This window comes from Suillus clintonianus, assembly GCF_016758775.1.
Source record: "Suillus clintonianus strain FC179 chromosome Unknown DEU56scaffold_46, whole genome shotgun sequence".
Lineage (NCBI taxonomy): Eukaryota > Fungi > Basidiomycota > Agaricomycetes > Boletales > Suillaceae > Suillus > Suillus clintonianus.
In genome coordinates this window covers 152,830-170,589 of record NW_024539270.1, presented here as the reverse complement: position 1 = coordinate 170,589, position 17,760 = coordinate 152,830, and the positions used below count along the sequence as shown (strand labels likewise).

The following is a 17,760-nucleotide window of genomic DNA, read 5'->3' as shown; positions in this document are numbered from 1 at the left end:
TAAAAAATCCTTCAATATATAATTGATCCGGATGACCCTGATGTATGCTAATTTTTGACTCTAATTTTCACTTCCCCCCCGCGTTATCTTCGGTCTCTCACTCCAGAGCACCTTGAAGATTGGTCAAGTTCATTCGACAGGTAAATGATTACTGCAATCGAACGTCGACCAACACTCATCTGTCACTGTTCAGGAGCTTTTGTCCTTTGACTTGGAGTTGCCCATACCAGCACAATGGCGCACTTATCTCACTTATCTGGGACGTCATCGTCCCTTCCTCAAGATTATGCCATTCTATCTCGTTTTGCCGCTCCCCCATCAGAGGAAACGCAGGAGGAGCTTGAGGTTTCTCCTGCCAGGAATGATCAGGAGGAATGTGGTGAAGAAGACGGCTTGCTTGCATCACGGAAGCAGGTTAGGCGCACCAGCTTCCCTTCATCGTATATCCTTCCCCCGCAACCGTCCATGAATATCATTCCCACAGCACAAAATGTGCCTCAGCCGACTGAGAACACACCCCTCCTGGCACCTTTTATGCCCCGCATCCAAGAAGATGTGGACTTTCCTTGCGATGGACAGGAGCCTACCACCGCTCAAATGTACTGGGAAGAACTTCGTATCTTGTGCAAATACGCTTTGCCTGTCTTTGGGTGAGTTCATACTTCAAATTTACTGTCGCCCGAACTAGACCTTCTGTTAGCACGCACGTCTTCGAGCACAGCATGATAATGGCGTCTGTGGTCTCCATAGGCCATATATCAACCGTCGCTCTTGCTGCCGCAACTATTGGGTTCATGACTGCTAACGTCACTGGTTTGAGCATTATACATGGGCTTGTTTCATCTTTAGACACAATGCTTCCCGGGGCTTGGACTTCCGATCAGCCGCAACTCGTTGGACTATGGACGCAGCGCATGGGTGAGAATCATTTACTTCTTATTTAATGATAGCTACTTACTATCTATCATCAATAGCGGTCGTAGTGGCTGTTACCCTCATAGTACGTCCTCAAATCTTGTAGAACGTGTTTTTCGCTGAAACGCGGGCTATTAGCCTATGTTTGCTATTTGGTTCAATGCGGAGCCTATCCTGCTTTTATTGAGGCAAGATCCGGAGGTTGCGCGGCTCGCTGGTATTTACTTGAAATGGGCCTCATTAGGTCTACCGGCCTATGCATTCAATACTATTTCCCGGTGAGCTTGGCTTTCCAACCTACAGGTTACTGTTCTGATTGGAATCGTCAGCCGATATTTCCAATCCCAAGGTTTGTAAGTCTGTTCTGACCTGCGGTTCGGTGCTCACATTCGACACCCACCAAGGTCTCTTCGATGCGCCAACTCGCATCATCGTGGCAGTAGCACCTATCAACGTGCTTTTGAATTATCTGCTGGGTGGGTTCCGACGCTCGGGTTTGATTACTCCACTCATGTGTCACTGCAGTATGGGGTCCAGAACCAATCAGGTTGGGTTTCATCGGCGCCCCGATCGCGACATCGGTTTCCTATAATCTTGTTTCAATAGTCTCTGTTGTTTACGGTGTTTTCTTTGTTGAGAAGACCGCTTGGCATCCGATTTCAAGGCGGTCTTTTACCTCGTTGGGTCTTCTTGTCCAGCTTGGATTAGGCGGCGTTGGTGAGTAGCTGAACAATATCGCACGTCCCTAAGCTCATCCGTTGTTAGGTCAAGTCGCTTCAGAGTGGTGGTCATGGGAGCTGGTTGGGCGTACGTACATTTCACCGTTGTTCGTTGTCTGGAGGCAACACGCTGAATTGAATTTCAATTTCGCAGTTGCTGCTAGTTTGTAAGTGTTCCACCCTAGCATCATCAAATCAATTGACGCTCCGTATATAGCCTTGGGCCTACGGCGTTGGCAACTCAATCAGTTCTTTTGTCGACATGTTCATCCACTTTCCAAGCCCCATTTTCTTTGGGTGTTGCGACCTCCGTCCGGTTCGTTTTTACTCTGTGGGTGGCAATACGTGTCTAACTGAAAACTAAGTATCGGAAATCTTCTTGGAGAAAAGAATGCAAGGCGTGCTGGAGTTTCTGCGAATGCAGCTATCATTCTCTCCGCTGCAATAGCGGCATTCTTTAGGTTTGTTTTGCCTCATTTATGTTTGACGCTGTTTTTTTGAGACGTTGGCCCTAGTGCCGTTTTGTTGATTTTCCGCAAGTCATGGGGTTATTTATTCAATAACGATATCGGTATGTCCGAATACTACATAGCGGAATCCACATTTCTCACGTGGGGTTAACATTGACACAGAGGTCGTGACACTTGTGGCATCTATCCTCCCGTTATTGGCGTTGTTCCAAGTACCCGACTTTGCATGTGCTATTACAGCCGGAATACTGAGAGCTAGGGGCAAACAGGTATGTGCTCTATCATGCTCCGGCCATCATGATCTAACTGACAAATCCTTATCAGTTCACGGGAGCTCTAATCAATCTTAGGTAAATTGTGTCCAGTCCCACTCATTTGGTTCGATGTCTACTTATGCATTCTTCAGCGCGTACTACATCATAGGGATTCCGTTTGGGTTGTGGCTCGCCTTCAAGCAGGACCTGCAGCTCGCAGGACTTTGGTGTGGTCTTACCGCTGCTCTGGTTTACGCATCAACTCTTGGCATCTGGCTCTGCCTCAGAACAGATTGGAAGAGGGAGGTTGAGAAAGTAGTTGAGCGCCTAGCTGTTGACAAGCTCCGTGATGAACATGCGGACTGTGAACATTTGGCGCAATGATGGACGAGCTAGCTGATGATGGCTAGTGCGGCTCGGTTTGGTTTATTCATGTCTTTAACGATAATCATGAGGCTTACTTGGACTAAATCATCCCCTTGTGGGAAATTCATTATCAGACTGTGCCTCGTCTGCAGGCTGCATTTGCGAGCACATGGCTTCTCTGCAGACTTCTTTCCCTTGACGTGACTTCCTGTGACTGCTTCTTTCGAAGCCTTGTCAGAATGTGAACTTGGGTGTTGAGCGGTTCAATGGAGGCGCATCACAGCCCGAGTCGGGCTGGGCAGACTAGGCCTCGGTGACCTGACGTTCTGATTGACGGGGGCAACGTCATTCACGCTCTTTCTCATGAAATGTCAATCAAATGAAATTAGGTATCTCGAGGAAGCACATCCAAAACTAAAGGTGACGTTGAACAAGCGTCAACGGGCTGGACCTACCGCATGTCTCAGTAGGTCTCGTTAGACCGAGCGACCCATGCTCAAAAACCTATGTCCAATAAGGACAATCCCGCATACTAACTACACGTCCTTGATCGTTCCACCTTCTGCAACTTAACTCTGCTTCCTTCCCCGATCGGTTCCTGTCTCGCAGCTCCTACATTCACTGCCCCCAGGATTCACTGGCACTCTGGCATTTCTCACCCACTCTCATACACGCGTTCTTTATAGCCGAAGCTGACGGCTGCTGTCGTGCAACGCTACGTTTCTGCTCTCCTTCTAGCGTAAAAATTCTGCATTCTCACCAGTTGTCGTACGCGCGTGTTCTTTGTAGCGGAAGATGGCGGCTGCTGTCTTGCAACGCTACATTTTTGCACTCCTTCCTTCGTAAAATCCCGTCACCAATTGCTTCTCAGGTCCGTTCACGGACCGCGGTGAGTACACGGCTTGAGATCCTTCGACCATCACATATATGTATCTTATCAATTGGTCAGGTAAAGTCTTCGTCTGCCGCCCAACCAAGAACTATCACACGATGGGCGATAATATATATATGTATTATGGAGGTTTTTTTTTTTATTCTAATCTATTCTAATCGATATCTGTTCGGTGACGTTCACAGCAAAAAGACTGGCAATTGCTTGAGCATTCCCACTGATGGATTCCAGGTGCGTCTCGTCAAAAACATGACATCGGAAGGGACACTGATGCTTCTTATGTCCACGATCCAAGGGCACGCAGCCTCGATCGGCTTCAAAAAATCTCGTTATAATGCGGCGGACTACAATACACACATTATAATGAAAAGCTCCGTGAAGCACACCCACAATGTTCCCCCTTGGCTTGGTGCGGAGATAGCCGCGCTAACTTTTCTTCGGGGCTTCTGATCGCATCAGGTAACTTGTACTGGAAACCGGTCACCGCAAGAGCGGTATTCAATCGATTCGGGATACTCAGGGATACTCGCGTCCTCACGGTGTATAGCATGAGTGAGTCGCTGTTCATTTCTCCTTTCGTTCATGAATGCCATTGAAACCTTCGGTCCGTCGGCCGATTTTGACGCAGCAGTGAGGGGACAATATGAGAAAAACGTCCTTCAAGTTGTTGGTGATGTCCCTTGAACGAATCTGGGTGATCTCTTTATTGGGAATCGAGCTTTAAAATCCATAGGGAGGGACATCATAGTTAGAAATGACACTGCGGCCTGCTGGGAAATGTAGGTTGTTGGATATCGTGTCTGAATGTATGTGCCACCCGATGGATACAGTATCTGTCTATGATCATACAAGCCTATTGATTATACTTGGTGTGGTACATTTGAGGAGAGATTGCTTTCGATACAGTGTCTGGCAGAAGTCTATGATAGAAAAGGGATGAAAAACATCAAAGCTTTGAAACGGTGGGTTGCATTTTGTTGAGATATGCAGAGGCAACTACACTGCCTGTTTTCTTGTTAATGACCTGAGTAGGGCAAGTAATTAATCAATTGTCAATCGATCGACCAAATAAACAAACCTCGCATCGAGCGCTCATAATTCGGCCGCCCATAGCGATTGAGGTACTGATGATACGCAAACACGATCCACTAGTGATAAGAGTGAGTGGATAGCGATGGGAATTAGTCACACCGACATACACTGGTGCAGGGGAGTGGAACATGATGTTCATCGACTGAGTGACTCCCACTCCATTGATGTTTTGTATGAGTCCCAGAGCGACTAACGGAGTGCTACAGCAGCTATAGCAAATTGTCAGAACATCCCGAAGAGCGTCAACCATGTCATACTGACTTGTCAATGAGAAACGCCAGGCAACCTCCATGAAGCATTCCCGCGCCATTCAACATGTCTAAGCGACTCGTGAGCTCCTTAAATCTGGCTGATCCACTATGGACGTACTTTTTGAGACAACGATTTCTGATATAGTGGTTGCCTCCATACGACCTTGCTTTTCGTGGCTTTCATGGGCACTGATGTCGACGAACTTGACTGCTTTGGCAACATGATGACCAAAACAGTGCTCGTCACCAGCGCCGTACGCAATAAATGTGTTGAGAATTAGTTGCTTGACGTAGGGAGATACATTGCCCTGTATCTGGGACGCATCTCCACAGTTGGCCAAGCTCTTGGGATCTACCCATGCCTTGCGCGGTGGCGAGTACGAGGATGTGGTGCCGTAGATGATGCTCTCGGAAGAGGATGAAGAAGAAGCGGAAGTGGTGTATGACTCATAAGCAGGAGAGGCTGCGCTGGCGTAAACGGGAGATGAGCTAGTAGTAGAAGGCATGATTCAGAGGCTCGGTTAGTTGTATGGATTGGCATACCTGAAAGGAGGACCCGATATTTATCGAATGAGCGTTGACCCAGATCAAGACTTTCGCTCGGCTATATTTAAATTTGTTTCCTGGCGTAATGAGAAGGTGTGGTCTGAGCAAACTTCTTGATGCGGCTTTGGTTGTCTCTCTCTCAGATCTCCGCACCAGGTTGAGTAACACGTCCATATATGGAAGGTCTCGTGATCAACGTGAGTTCACCCAGGTTTGTCACACCGTCACACGCCCTGGCTTAGTGCAACCAGGGATGCAATGGGTCCCTGTGAATCCGATAGTCAGGCCAACATCTTACGGTACGTACTGATAGATAGGGTGCACGAATATTGAGGGCAACATTTATTATCGTAAATATAAGGGTAATGGAAATGCGAGCCTACATTCTACGAGACACCGTTACGGGATGCTACGTGGATTACAGTTCCTAATTCTGGGGGATCCACCATGACCAGACGAATTCCCAAGTTGAAGACGGCCACGTTGAGGTGACGAGCTCTGTGAGACCGGCGGAACGTATTGAACTGGAAAGAACGTGTGAATCACTTGCTTGACTCCTGGACACTTTTTTCTGACATTCACCAAGATCCGCGTGGATCTAGTCATGCAATCGATGGATGGACAAATTTTAGGGAGTCTGCATACTAAACGGGTCCTGCAGATACGACGATCTGATCCTCCTCATTCACACAGCCGGAGACCCTACCAGACCTTCTGTCAAGGGGAACCCGGTGTCCTACGCTCAGTCACTACTGTCACCCTCACGTCAACCTCTCCCAAGCCAATGGTTCACTACTTCCTTTCATCAGCGGAATCGCAACAGGGGTGTTCCTTTCGCGCTTCGGTTGCCATTGGCCTGCGAACCTGAAGTTGTCTCAGAAGGAAATGCAATCTCTGCTAGTCCTTCCAAGTACAGTAAAATTTCAGCAAAAAGATGCCTGCAGTGCAAAGTACGGCGTCAACAATCGGATTCTAGCACATAGCTGAAAGCGATGCCAGTGCGAAAACGTAAGGTAGATAACTGGCAGATAGTGAACCCGACAAACGTGGTATGGCACGACTTCTAGATAAGCTATGCATAGAATGCAGCACAGCTACTCTTCAAACTTCAAGCTTTAGGTTCAATATTCAGACTGATGGGTTCTTGTGCTGGAGATCCCCTTGTTCTCCAAGCAGATTAGCAGATAACCTAATCTACCGCGGGCTGCAGCACATTCGCGTAGTACTATCTTTATTGATGTGGAAAACGTGGTTTCTTGTTGGAGATTGACTAGAGCTGTAATCAGAACTTGCTTGAAGAGCGGTCATGGGTACTACTTACGCATCGTTAAGGCGTCAGCGCTCAGCGACGAATTCAAATCTAATGGTTGGACCAGGAAAGCCACCACGCTCGATGTGACATTCATCAAATAAGCATATTGTACCACAGTTTGACCAATATCTCACGACTGGATGGTCCTGCCATCAGAAAAGCTCGAGTTACATTCAAACGCACAAATGACATTGATTATTTTCCATCTCACAGGCTCGGAGATGAGCTCGGAAAGTATGATGGGCAACAGAGGGGAACCGACGAAACATGGAGGACGAAAATAATCTGATCGAAAGGCGTATGAGGGCGTTCAGAGGCATCCCCGGGCCCCTCGGCGGGCTACCACCCACGAAGAACCGCAGGAAAATTCGGAATACGGGTCCGGCTTCGCTTGCGTAGGCGGGGCAGAGTGAATTTGGACCCTTGAGCACAAGGTAACTCACGAATGATTGACGCTGCCCACAACTATTGATTCGTTCGCGTGGCTTGTAATGATTTTGCCGGAAAATGATGACTGATTGAGGAAAATAAAATGCGGCACTGGGGATAAAGGTAAGACCGAGCGGCCGGCGAATTATAACGTCGTATCAGTTTTCTAGAGAAAAAAAGGGTGGCATACCAGGGACGTATTGAAACTTCGCGGGGACCTACAGTAAGTGCATAAGAAGAAGGAGAAGCCCTGTGAGCCCTGTGTTTTTTTTCGATTCGGACGATGTGCTCGGATCCAGCCCCCATGCGAAGATCGGTGAACCGGTAGAGCGCAATAACGTTTTTCAGCGATCTAGAGGGCCCGCATGCCCGCTCACCAGTAAAGGTTTGCTAGACAAAAAGGAGGTTCAGGTTGGACGGATTTGAAGGTATGTAGTGGTGAACCGGTTAAGACAACCATTAATTCTAGCATTTTCAATGCTAAGGGAGTTGGCTAACAAATTAGGCAAAAATTGATGGGGTGACGCGCGTCCTGTCCTCCAAGTAGTACGCGTCGTTAAGCTTCACCCAAACCACCACAAGTACAACATGGAAACGTCGTTTGCATTAACTGGCAAGGGCTACGTGATCGTAGCCGCTGACACTACTGCTGCTCGATCCATTGTCAAGATGCAGATTGACCAAGACAAAATCAAGGAGCTCAGTCCTCATCTTCTCATGGCGTACTCGGGTGAACCAGGTCAGCACAAACCTAACATGTCTATTTCATTATTTCTGACAATACATGCACCTGAAACAGGCGATACCGTCCAGTTTGCTGAATTCGTCGAGCGCAACATTCGTCTGTACCAAATCCGTAATCTGTATCCTCTTCGCCCAGCCGCGGCCGCATCCTGGATCCGCCGTTCACTAGCAGAATCTCTGAGATCACGAAACCCGTACTCAGTCAACTTGCTACTAGGCGGATATGACACGTCCTCGCACACACCGAACTTGTATTGGATTGATTACCTGGGAACAGTAGTGGAAGTGCCATTTGCTGCGCATGGGTATGGTGCTTACTTCGCTCTGAGTTTGCTTGACCGGTACGTTATTGTTCTTTACCGTGATTCTGCATTTCAGTTCTATCGGCTCCTTCTTTCTTGCTGTTTTGATATATGCTGACCGTTCTTGCTCAGTTATCACGATCCGGAAGCATCCCTAGAAGAGGGCCTTGCCGCCCTAAAACGTTGCATCGACGAGGTGTCGAAGCGTCTAGTGGTTGACCCAGGTAAATACAAGGTCAAAGTAGTTGACAAAGATGGTATTCGAGAAGTCGAGATATGATGTCCGGGCAATGTGTACTGAAATGTATCACCGCCTTCTACTCCCGTTCTGTGTATATCTCTATTTCTACCTCTACATCGATGCGCTCAAACCAGAAAGATACTGCCCTCCACCCGATCCCCCCCAATGATGCGCTCCGTCTTCATCTCGCATGTAAGTAGCTTCCGAATGCGTGAAAGCACACCTTCAGACTGTACCACATCCTGAGGAAACATAATGATTTCGGCTGCCTTCTCGATATCAGATCTTCGAATTCTGGAACCCCAAATACTATCACAGTAGGCATCCACGAGCCTCACCCTCTCCAGGCTCGCCATATCATTGACACAGAAAATTGCCGCAACAGACCCTGGACTCAGGAATATCGCCTGACCCACGTAGAGAGTGCGAAGACCGGGAATCTCTGGAAGTAATGGTGTCACCGAGTCGTCCGAGTCAACGCCCGGAAGTTCTGAGGAGAAGGTGATGTTGGTGACTGTGATATCTTGAATGTTTGACCAGATGCCAAATATTCTACAAAGACGGCTTGCTACGGGCGCGATAATCTTGAGTGTTCCCGTCAGACTTCTATACCCAAGACTTTTGGAGTACACGTACTGCAGTGGAGAAGTGGTGCTCTGGGTCAGGTCCGGTCCACTGAAAGACTCGGGGACTGCAGAATACAAATTTGGTAGCAACATTGATCAGGGCCATGACACCTCTGGGAATACATCCAATATTATCTACTCACTTGACAACAGACAGTGCCTCCTCGAACACATGGTGGCTGGCATCCTGTGAGTATGAATGGAGTCTCAGACAAAGGATCTCCAATGGGATCTGCTTCTGCTCTACCCCCGGTGTCTCAGTACGATCGCGACACCTGCACATCGCCTCCCGGAGATACTGCCAGACATCTGATGGTCTCGCATACTTGCCTGTCAGGTCGACTGTCACCGAGCGCGGCACCACACCCGCGTTCTCACTCGTCTGTGCAAAAAGCCTTAGCTGCTCTGAAGAGCGAAAGCACAGGTTCCTATAAAGCCATTCCACGCCGGTGTTGCGGAACTGGTGGTTGACGCACAGGATATTGCTGGGGACGGATTCACCGGAGAGTGTGTATGCGATTATGGGGAGTAAGATCTCAGGAGGCAGATCATCAAGAGTCGCATGCATTATGGCTTTCAGAGGGCAGGTTCAGGCTGAATGAAACGAACGAATGGTAAATGAGCGCCGGGCGTGAGTCTATCTGATGGCCACGGTGGGAGTTGTTAGTCACAAAGAACGGCATTTGGGATTTGATTCGTAGCCTTTGAAAAGGCAAAACCTTACGCGCCTCGCGAAATCAGAGCAAGCAAACCACTGCTTTCAAAACGGGTAAATTAGGCAGAATAGTTCATTCGGAATGATTCCGAGAAATTAGCGAGCAGCTTGAACTTATGACCGCACATCATTGTCCATAGGCTTTTATTTCATAAACTTAGAGCCTAACTACCAGTTGCACCTGCGGGCCCCAGTGCGTCAGATTTGGTAATCTGGTAAAAAGTGTGAAGATACCATTCTTCTGGTGTATTCTGATGAGAAGAAGAAATTGAGCAATCAATCGCTATCCACCTCGATCTACAAATCACGGAATCAGTCGAGTTGAGTCTGAACAATACTACCGCAATAATACATACCACATTGGCCATTTTCCCCTTTGCCCGTGTGGCCGCGGCTCGTGTAGAGGTCCGCCCTGACGGCGCAAAACTCAATGTGTTCTGTGCAGACGACGATGCCTTCCCTTTCGTCGTAGCTGTCTTCTTCGCAGGAGCTTTCTTTGCTTGTTGGCTAGAGTTAAGTAGGTTTAGTGTAAGTATACTATTGTAGGGAGATGGCCGGAACCCACCTCAATACCGCAGCACGATTTGTCTTCTTCATAACTTTCGGTGGTGCCTCATCTTCCTCCTCATCGTCATCTTCGTCTAATTCTACAGCTTCCTCAGATTCACTCTGCGTTAATTCTAGTCAGCACTCCGTGTACTATATCACAGTTTGTCAACTCACAACAACCTTCTTTCCCCTCCCTTTCTTTGCCGGCGCAGCCTTTTTCGCAGGTGCAGCTTTCTTCTTTTTCGGCGGGGGCGCAGGTTCTTCAAAGTCTGACCCGTCCTCTTCCCCGCCATCAACGTCCATGAGCATTGAGTCGGCGTCGGAGTCGGCTGGGGCGGAGGCTTTTCCTTTGCCCTATATAGTGGGGTAAGGTGCGATTTCATGGGATGGGTGGGGCCAACGTCGAACGCACCTTTCCCTTGCCTGTCCTCCCCATCTTTGCTTTTTCCACGTATTCCTGGTTGTGCTGCTCCTTGAGTTTGACGAGCTACACGAAACGGCTTGGATTCAGTAAAAAGTTAGAAGGAAAGCGTAGGAACATACAACGTCATCTAGCTCCTCCTCGTCTACCTCCCCATTCTCCTGTACACCTTTCATGAGCGCGCGCAGAGCGCTCGAGACGTGTCTACATGAGCCAACAATATTAGCACAGTGAATTGAAGGAGGACAAGGAGAGTGACGACATTAGAACAACATGCGCGGCATGATTAGGCCTCTATGAGAAAACAAAACCTGAAAACACTCACGTTTGTATAGCCCACCCATCATCTTTTTCCACAAACATTCTAATCGCCTCATTCATCCCTGCCTCACCAAGGACCTGCAGTTCCTGCGCCGCCAAATACTCCTGTACCAATGTTTGCACACGCACTTTCGCCAATTTTTCGCTTGTCGTAAGGTCTGGATCGTCGATGGACAGTTCGGGCTGGTCCGCAGAGGTTGCGGTACGGGAGGCAGTGGAGCGTGCTTTGGATCGGTGGAAAGCGAGCACGTCGCGTGGGTTTGCAATCCGCCCAGTGAATTCTTGTCCGAATCGGATGGGATTGGACATTGCGGGAACGTTAGTGGTGTCGACCTACCAATGATGAATATCAATGTGGGTCCTGCAATTTTTTGTATTGTATGTATAGGATAGATCGACGGACCTTGAGCCGTACAAGCGGCAGCATACGTGGGAGCTCCTCTTCGCCTTCTTCCACCGCGTGTGCGTTGCGCTCGTCCCATAACTGGTTCGCTTGGTCAATGAGAGCATTTACCTGGATCATGCGGTGAGTCCGCAACCTACGCATCAGGCATAAGTGAAAAGGCACCCACCCTTGCTCTTAAAAACTTCCCCACAGCAATTTGGTCGGTCACATCAAACCCCTCCTCTTCGGCCGCCTCCGCGAGAAAAACGTCGCCCAACATAAACGGACGTACAGTACGCAACGGAAGGGGTTTAAGCTCGAATTCTTTGTGATGGATTTGGAGCAAGGCAACGTGTCTTTGTCGCAAAATTCATTGTTTTCGAGTAAGAAAGAGAGATACAGAAGGGAGATGTTGAGTCAAAGGAAATATGGGAGGTCTCTGACACTTACTTCTCCAATCCCTCGCCCTCGCCCAAACTCGTAGCCACACTCGACCCGGGCTGCGTGACATGGTATGGACGACCAGCGACGGGTTCAGGAACAATGCGGCAATCGTGCTCGTGGCCCCAAACGACGAGGTCGATACTGTCGTCAAATAGGCCTTCTGGTACAGCTGGAGTTGGAGGGTGGGGAACACTACCAATGGATGTGGATGATCAATTTGGGGAACGGAAGGACGTAAAAAAGAACCATGCAAGAGTAAAGATACGCGAAGCGATGAAATGAATTAAGTAAGACGTGTGCACAGGGGACAATATTCGCGTACCGATTTTGGTGTACCACAAGCACGTTGAACCAGTCATCCTTGTCCCTAGGCATGTACATCCGCACACGATTGCTGCGGAGTTCGAAGTGCATCCGTGCATCTTTGACATTGCCAACTCCGTAGAGACCAAGGCGAGTTTGACCTTTGCGAAGGAGAACGGGGCGGATAGATATACCTAGGTTCCATTTCAATTACGGAGATAGGTTTACATCGCGCGAATAAGAGAACGAAGGCGAAAAATATCAGCGTCAAATCACCGCGCGCGCAAAATGTAAGCATACCCGAATCACCCTCCGCAGGGTTGGGATTCGACGCGCTGGATAGTGGGAGGTCGAACTTGCCCATATAGTTTATGAGCCCGGATACAGAGAGGACGTCGAGTGCACAAAGAGCACCTTCCTGGTGAATATGAATAAGTGCTCACGCGTGAGAGGCGAGGAAGGGAATTAGCGCAAAGGACACGAGGGGCTGAGAGTAATGGGAGGGAACACGGCTTACAGGCCCAGCACCTTGTGGATCGTCGTGATTGCCGTGAATGCTAAAGACGGGAATGGCAACGTTGAGATTCGGGTCTTCGTAATTGACCGCTGGGAAGCTGAGAGGCGTGATCCTTTGTTCAAGGAAACAAAAAAACTCCAACATACCTGTATCCCTCTGCTCGTCCGTCATTTGGATCGCTAAGGAGTTCAATTTGAACAGGCTTGTCTCCAAGTGTGTACTCCCGGAGAAGGGCCATAACCTGGTATAAGCAGTCGCGTGACGGGCGGTTTTCGTGAAATAGATCACCGCCGAGTAAAATCATATCAACCTGTAGACATTTTGGGAAAAGAGATGAAATTATCAAGGATAACACGGACATCGTGCTTGACAGCAAGCTGAAGAATTTCCTTGAAGGTGTTGATAGAATCTTGTCCACGAATTGGGTCGCGCTCAAGATACCCGATATGATTGTCTGTTGCAACCAAAATCCTCATGGTATCCTCCGGGTCTGAACGCTGTGAGTGGATGAGTGGGCAATGCTAGTAAGAGGGGCGTACAGGCATTGCCGATTGTCGGCGGCGGCGCCTCGTTGTCTGACATGATGTGAAAGACAAAGCCGTTAAAATGGTCGGCGTCGGCGTCAGGAGACTTTCGTATATGTTGTCGACGTGCAAGTAAAGTGCCTCTCAGTTGGCCGCGTTGGACGCGTCGCGTCGCGTGGCTGTCACGCCGTCACGATGCTGGCTACTTAATTTTAGCCCCTGAGCGTTGCTTTTACTATGTAGTACTAGTAGACTCTGATAGGTAGACCTAAAGTCTCATTTTGCAGGCAATAATGGTAAACGTTAAAGCCTTAAGGTTCGGTGTCGTCTACGTCCGGGGATATATAATGTGAACTGTTGTCGCGTTCGTGACTCCCTCCCCCTTCAAGCTCAGCCACCGTCCCAGCCGATGCTCCTGTCCAAGCCCCACAACCAATAATGCAGGTTGGACTGGGCTCTTTGTGGGAGGCCGCTGTTCCTTTTCTCTCCAGGGGGCATTGTCCAGCGCGCCTCTGGGTAAGACAAGAAGTTGCAGGGAGTTAACGACACCGGGTGCAGGTATCGAGCCGACCAGTGAAAATGATCTGAGTTTTTGGTCGAGCTTCCAAAGTCGCACCTCGCCATCCCATGAGCCTTGTAGTTAAATTGAGCGACGTCGCCGTTATAACAACAATAAATAATGGGCTTACCGGAAACAAACATGTCTGAGTAGCGCAGTGATGCAACGGCCGTTATCCAGCGGGGTGTTCGCACGAGCCCTTCGGTTGATGATTGTACTTCATGGAACCCATGGCACAGTGTTTGTGTGTAAACAGGTTTTTTCTTTTGGGTGTTCCAAAGACATATCGAGCTTCGGGCGGTATTCAGTGGTATGAATTCTTATGACGTTGAACAACATACCCAGTATCTCCCCCACTCACAAACGTAGTTTCGTCAATCAATGCGACACACTCAATACTCCCTTCCGCATATTTGCTCTCCTTCATCTTGTCCTTGCCTTTGTTTGATTTCGGACCGTCCACCTTCATCCCATCCACGTGTTCCTCATCCTCGTGGCCCTCAAACGCGCCTCCTTCAAGCAACTCCCGTATTGCACTTTTTCCACCGCCACGAAAGACCAGCTGACTTTCGTCTGCAATTTTCCAGAATCGAATCGTTCGATCTCTTGCTCCAGCTGTAACAGCAGTCTCTCCTCGAAGCGCATCCAGGGAGAGAATGGTATCCTGGTGTCCAAATAGCGTTTCTACGTATCCCATTACTGAGAGATCGAACAACTTGATAGTCCGATCAAACGAGCCAGTATACAATTGTTGTGTGCCTTTCCGGAATGCGACGCTCTAGAGGAGACAAATACAATGTTAGCGTCGTATGTATCATGCAAACAGGACATACATACTGAAACCGAATCCTTATGCCCTCCGAAGCCTTTCACCCATTCATCCTTCTCTACATCCCACACACCCACTCTCCGATCTTTAGATCCACTGGCGAGGTATCGACCGTCACTACTTACGGCGAGTGAGAGGATCTCGTCCGTGTGTCCTTGAATATCTTGAGGGAGCGCCTTCTCTTTGCCTTTGGCAACGCGCTGTTTATAAAACGTCGCAATCTTTTTCCCGGACTGCAGACACCACTTATTTATGGTCCCCTCCTTCCCTGACGTGTATAAATACTGGGCATCTTCCGACGCGACTGCAGAAGTAACAGAGAAACGGTGACCCCTGCATCGTAGGGATGATGTCGACGTGAAATCGTACTGTAAAAACTATGTCAACCAGACTATCACCGCAGATTAAAAGATACCAACCAAGTCTGCCACAAAGAGGTGAACTTTGCCAGAGTGTTCCAGGACGTCTTGTCGCAGTCGTTCTGATATTAGTTCTCTGTCGATCTCAGCAGCATCGAATTCTCCATCGGCTGATTCCCATAACATTGAGCAAACTCAGAACACAAATTCAGCCGAACTGTACTTGCCTAGGCCATCCTTCACACTTTCCAGGTAGAGTTTCGCCAACCGTAATCGTTTTTCCGCAGGGGTTTCCTGTTCATCTTCATCACCACTGGTCTCGGGCTCGACGTCCGCGCGCAATTCAATGTCATCTATGCCACCATCCTCCGAGTCTGTCCTATCCGAGTTCAATTCTTCATCCGCGGCTCTCCTCACCCCTCTCGTGCTTGAATTAATAAGTTTTGAGTCCTGAGAGCTAGATTTGCCCTTGCGGAGGATTTTCTTTGCGCCCCTAGCTCCCTCAGCCGTGCTGACAGACCGCTTCCTCTTCCTGTTTTTTGTTGACGAGAAGAAGGAGTCTGGCATGATCTTGTCTTGTAGATTGAGCTCATACCGATACTTGGCCAAAAAAATCTGGAGGCGGAATATGCCGAGTCACGTGCCGCTGAATGTCTGGTACCATATATGGGTCTGCAAGCCACAAACTCTCACTGGTACAGAAAAAGAAAGTTCAGGCCGAGCAATCCGATGATCAAGGCATCCTCAGGCTTCCTATCGTCCTTTCATTCTCAGTCACACCCTTGGATAAAAACCACCATGCGATCTCTCACTGTTGACTCTCTCAATCCCGCCGTTCGCAACGTGCAGTATGCCGTGCGCGGCGAGCTGGCAATCAAAGCAGAGGATTATCGCGTTTTGCTCAAGGAGAAGGGTCAGGACAGCGGTCTGCCATTTGATCGAGTTATCTCTTCGAACATTGGAAATCCCCAACAGAAGGGGCTCGACCAACCCCCCATTACCTTTAATCGGCAGGTTAGCTTCATTTTATGTGTTCCTCCTCTCAAAGATGCAGAGGGGCCGGAAGCAAATCTCACTGTCGTAACAGGTAGCTGCACTCATGGAGTGGCCACAGTTGAGCCAACTTGCACCCAATGCGTTTCCGCAGGACGTCATTGCCCGTGCGAAGGAGCTACATGAGGAAATTGGTTCCATCGGCGCATACTCACACTCCCAGGGCGTCCCTCTCATTCGTCAGAATGTCGCAAAATTTATTCAGGGTGAGTAGCTAGTCTTAGTGCCACTGGGTCTGACTGCAACGTTCAATGCGCTATGTTCCGAGTTGACCCGTCCAACCGAGATCTGTTAATTTCTCGAGGAAGTCACAGCTCGTATTGGTTTGGATTAGTGCATATATTCTACGTACTTGCAACACGGCGTAGCGCCAGTCTCATGTGTCTTTGGGTTGGGATACTCTTCACGTAACTGACACGTAATCACAGAACGCGATGGCCATCCATCCTCACCAGACAACATCTTCTTGACGGGCGGCGCTTCTGCGGGGGTTTCGCTTCTGATTTCAATGCTTATCTCGGAACCCCACAAATCTGGTGTCCTCATCCCTATCCCGCAGTACCCATTATACACAGCAACCCTGGCACAATTTTCGGGCGTGGCGGTTCCGTACCATCTTGATGAGGCACATGGCTGGTCGACATCAATTGAGGAAATCAAGGCTGCTATTAAAAAGGCAAAGGAAGATGGCGTGGACCCCAAGGCACTTGTTATCATCAACCCCGGAAATCCGACGGGTGCGTTGTTGCAGGAAGAGACGCAGAGGGAGGTGGCGAATTTGTGCGCAGAGCATGGACTCGTGCTCCTCGCGGACGAAGTCTATCAGAGCAACCTGCACCGTGCGGCCGAATTCCCATTTACGTCATTCAAGAAAGTTGTCTGCGACATGGGCTCGCCAGTCCCATTGGTATCCTTTCATAGCATCAGCAAGGGTGTAACAGGGGAGTGTGGGCGGCGTGGTGGTTACTTCGAGTGCCATAACATCTCGAATGATGTCCGCGCGATGATGTACAAAATGGTGAGCGTTGGGCTGTGCCCTCCGCTGCAGGGGCAAATTGGTGTGGACTGCCTTGTGCGACCCCCCAAGGAAGGCGGTGAAAGCTACCCTCTGTGGAAAGAGGAGACGACGCGAATTCACAAGGTACTCGCGCAGCGCACCAAGCTCATGGCAGACCGCCTAAACAGCCTACCTGGCGTCTCATGCGTTGATTCCCCGGGGGCATTATACCTTTATCCAAAGATCACACTCCCAGAAAAAGCGATCGCTGCCGCGGGGGCTGCCGGCAAGGAGCCAGATGCATTCTATGCACTCGCGCTTCTAGATGCAACAGGCATTTGCGTCGTACCAGGCAGCGGATTTGGGCAGAAGGAAGGAGAGTACCATTACCGTCTTACCTGCCTGTGTCCTGGCGTAGACGAGTATGTTGGGAAGTTAGAGAAGTTCCACCGCGAATTTTGTGCGAAGTACCAGTGATCTCTCGTGTTATTAACCCAAGGCTGTAATGTTCGTTAGACTAGATGTCGCTGCTGACTTTGTGCCTTGCTGTGTCGTACGTAGTACTGCTACCTGCTTTCATGTTGGATATCGATAGACCTATTCATGTGCATCATTTTATGGCCTG

General features: G+C 49.2%; 7 protein-coding genes across 7 annotated transcripts; 3 read left to right on the top strand and 4 right to left on the bottom strand.

The window, feature by feature from the left end:
- The first annotated feature begins 35 nt into the window (after nucleotides 1-35).
- Nucleotides 36-3,134, top strand: DEU56DRAFT_810029 (MATE efflux family protein). The gene is made up of 16 exons (XM_041353494.1): nucleotides 36-140; nucleotides 194-650; nucleotides 701-918; nucleotides 975-1,000; nucleotides 1,054-1,193; nucleotides 1,245-1,264; nucleotides 1,320-1,391; nucleotides 1,441-1,632; nucleotides 1,681-1,722; nucleotides 1,789-1,801; nucleotides 1,852-1,950; nucleotides 2,000-2,095; nucleotides 2,150-2,205; nucleotides 2,267-2,373; nucleotides 2,429-2,454; nucleotides 2,511-3,134. The coding sequence occupies exons 2-16, from the start codon at nucleotides 235-237 to the stop codon at nucleotides 2,740-2,742; spliced, it is 1,755 nt and encodes a 584-aa protein (XP_041207370.1). The 5' UTR covers nucleotides 36-140; nucleotides 194-234; the 3' UTR covers nucleotides 2,743-3,134.
- A 1,428-nt stretch (nucleotides 3,135-4,562) lies between these two features.
- On the bottom strand, nucleotides 4,563-5,732 carry DEU56DRAFT_950368 (HotDog domain-containing protein; the record flags this gene model as incomplete). Its single annotated transcript, XM_041359127.1, has 5 exons — nucleotides 5,078-5,732; nucleotides 4,970-5,027; nucleotides 4,816-4,908; nucleotides 4,695-4,764; nucleotides 4,563-4,640 (listed from the first exon to the last, which is right to left on the bottom strand). The coding sequence occupies exons 1-5, from the start codon at nucleotides 5,463-5,465 to the stop codon at nucleotides 4,563-4,565; spliced, it is 687 nt and encodes a 228-aa protein (XP_041207369.1). The 5' UTR covers nucleotides 5,466-5,732.
- Nucleotides 5,733-7,436: 1,704 nt separating this feature from the next.
- Nucleotides 7,437-8,446, top strand: DEU56DRAFT_810017 (nucleophile aminohydrolase). Its single transcript, XM_041353493.1, has 3 exons — nucleotides 7,437-7,674; nucleotides 7,732-7,985; nucleotides 8,046-8,446. The coding sequence occupies exons 2-3, from the start codon at nucleotides 7,835-7,837 to the stop codon at nucleotides 8,408-8,410; spliced, it is 516 nt and encodes a 171-aa protein (XP_041207368.1). The 5' UTR covers nucleotides 7,437-7,674; nucleotides 7,732-7,834; the 3' UTR covers nucleotides 8,411-8,446.
- Nucleotides 8,447-8,658: 212 nt separating this feature from the next.
- On the bottom strand, nucleotides 8,659-9,727 carry DEU56DRAFT_738781 (uncharacterized protein; the record flags this gene model as incomplete). The annotated part of the gene is made up of 3 exons (XM_041348683.1): nucleotides 8,659-9,117; nucleotides 9,170-9,224; nucleotides 9,303-9,727. The coding sequence occupies 3 exons, from the start codon at nucleotides 9,725-9,727 to the stop codon at nucleotides 8,659-8,661; spliced, it is 939 nt and encodes a 312-aa protein (XP_041207367.1).
- A 234-nt stretch (nucleotides 9,728-9,961) lies between these two features.
- DEU56DRAFT_950360 (Metallo-dependent phosphatase-like protein) lies at nucleotides 9,962-13,396 on the bottom strand (the record flags this gene model as incomplete). Its single annotated transcript, XM_041359126.1, has 16 exons — nucleotides 9,962-10,171; nucleotides 10,231-10,381; nucleotides 10,440-10,543; nucleotides 10,598-10,777; nucleotides 10,836-10,910; nucleotides 10,967-11,048; nucleotides 11,170-11,498; nucleotides 11,569-11,679; nucleotides 11,738-11,906; nucleotides 12,001-12,186; nucleotides 12,317-12,491; nucleotides 12,598-12,715; nucleotides 12,815-12,911; nucleotides 12,961-13,124; nucleotides 13,174-13,304; nucleotides 13,354-13,396. 16 exons carry the CDS (start codon nucleotides 13,394-13,396, stop codon nucleotides 10,151-10,153), a joined length of 2,136 nt encoding a protein of 711 aa, XP_041207366.1. The 3' UTR covers nucleotides 9,962-10,150.
- A 118-nt stretch (nucleotides 13,397-13,514) lies between these two features.
- DEU56DRAFT_412600 (WD40 repeat-like protein) lies at nucleotides 13,515-15,675 on the bottom strand. Its single transcript, XM_041346099.1, has 6 exons — nucleotides 15,313-15,675; nucleotides 15,146-15,255; nucleotides 14,735-15,094; nucleotides 14,239-14,675; nucleotides 14,028-14,188; nucleotides 13,515-13,971 (listed from the first exon to the last, which is right to left on the bottom strand). Exons 1-6 carry the CDS (start codon nucleotides 15,650-15,652, stop codon nucleotides 13,667-13,669), a joined length of 1,713 nt encoding a protein of 570 aa, XP_041207365.1. The 5' UTR covers nucleotides 15,653-15,675; the 3' UTR covers nucleotides 13,515-13,666.
- A 208-nt stretch (nucleotides 15,676-15,883) lies between these two features.
- DEU56DRAFT_913778 (pyridoxal phosphate-dependent transferase) lies at nucleotides 15,884-17,612 on the top strand (the record flags this gene model as incomplete). Its single annotated transcript, XM_041357561.1, has 3 exons — nucleotides 15,884-16,099; nucleotides 16,173-16,344; nucleotides 16,567-17,612. 3 exons carry the CDS (start codon nucleotides 15,884-15,886, stop codon nucleotides 17,610-17,612), a joined length of 1,434 nt encoding a protein of 477 aa, XP_041207364.1.
- Between the last annotated feature and the right edge of the window lie 148 nt (nucleotides 17,613-17,760).

Bases quoted from the DNA above. Each gene is read 5' to 3' on its own strand.
- DEU56DRAFT_810029 (XM_041353494.1), top strand. From the start codon at position 235: ATGGCGCACTTATCTCACTTATCTGGGACGTCATCGTCCCTTCCTCAA. The intron at 2,206-2,266 runs GTATGTCCGAAT...ACATTGACACAG, and splicing joins TTTATTCAATAACGATATCG to AGGTCGTGACACTTGTGGCA. The intron at 2,455-2,510 runs GTAAATTGTGTC...TGCATTCTTCAG, and splicing joins GGAGCTCTAATCAATCTTAG to CGCGTACTACATCATAGGGA.
- DEU56DRAFT_810017 (XM_041353493.1), top strand. From the start codon at position 7,835: ATGGAAACGTCGTTTGCATTAACTGGCAAGGGCTACGTGATCGTAGCC. The intron at 7,986-8,045 runs GTCAGCACAAAC...CACCTGAAACAG, and splicing joins GGCGTACTCGGGTGAACCAG to GCGATACCGTCCAGTTTGCT.
- DEU56DRAFT_412600 (XM_041346099.1), bottom strand. From the start codon at position 15,652: ATGCCAGACTCCTTCTTCTCGTCAACAAAAAACAGGAAGAGGAAGCGG. The intron at 14,676-14,734 runs GTATGTATGTCC...TGTCTCCTCTAG, and splicing joins GGCATAAGGATTCGGTTTCA to AGCGTCGCATTCCGGAAAGG. The intron at 14,189-14,238 runs GTATGTTGTTCA...TACCGCCCGAAG, and splicing joins GTGAGTGGGGGAGATACTGG to CTCGATATGTCTTTGGAACA.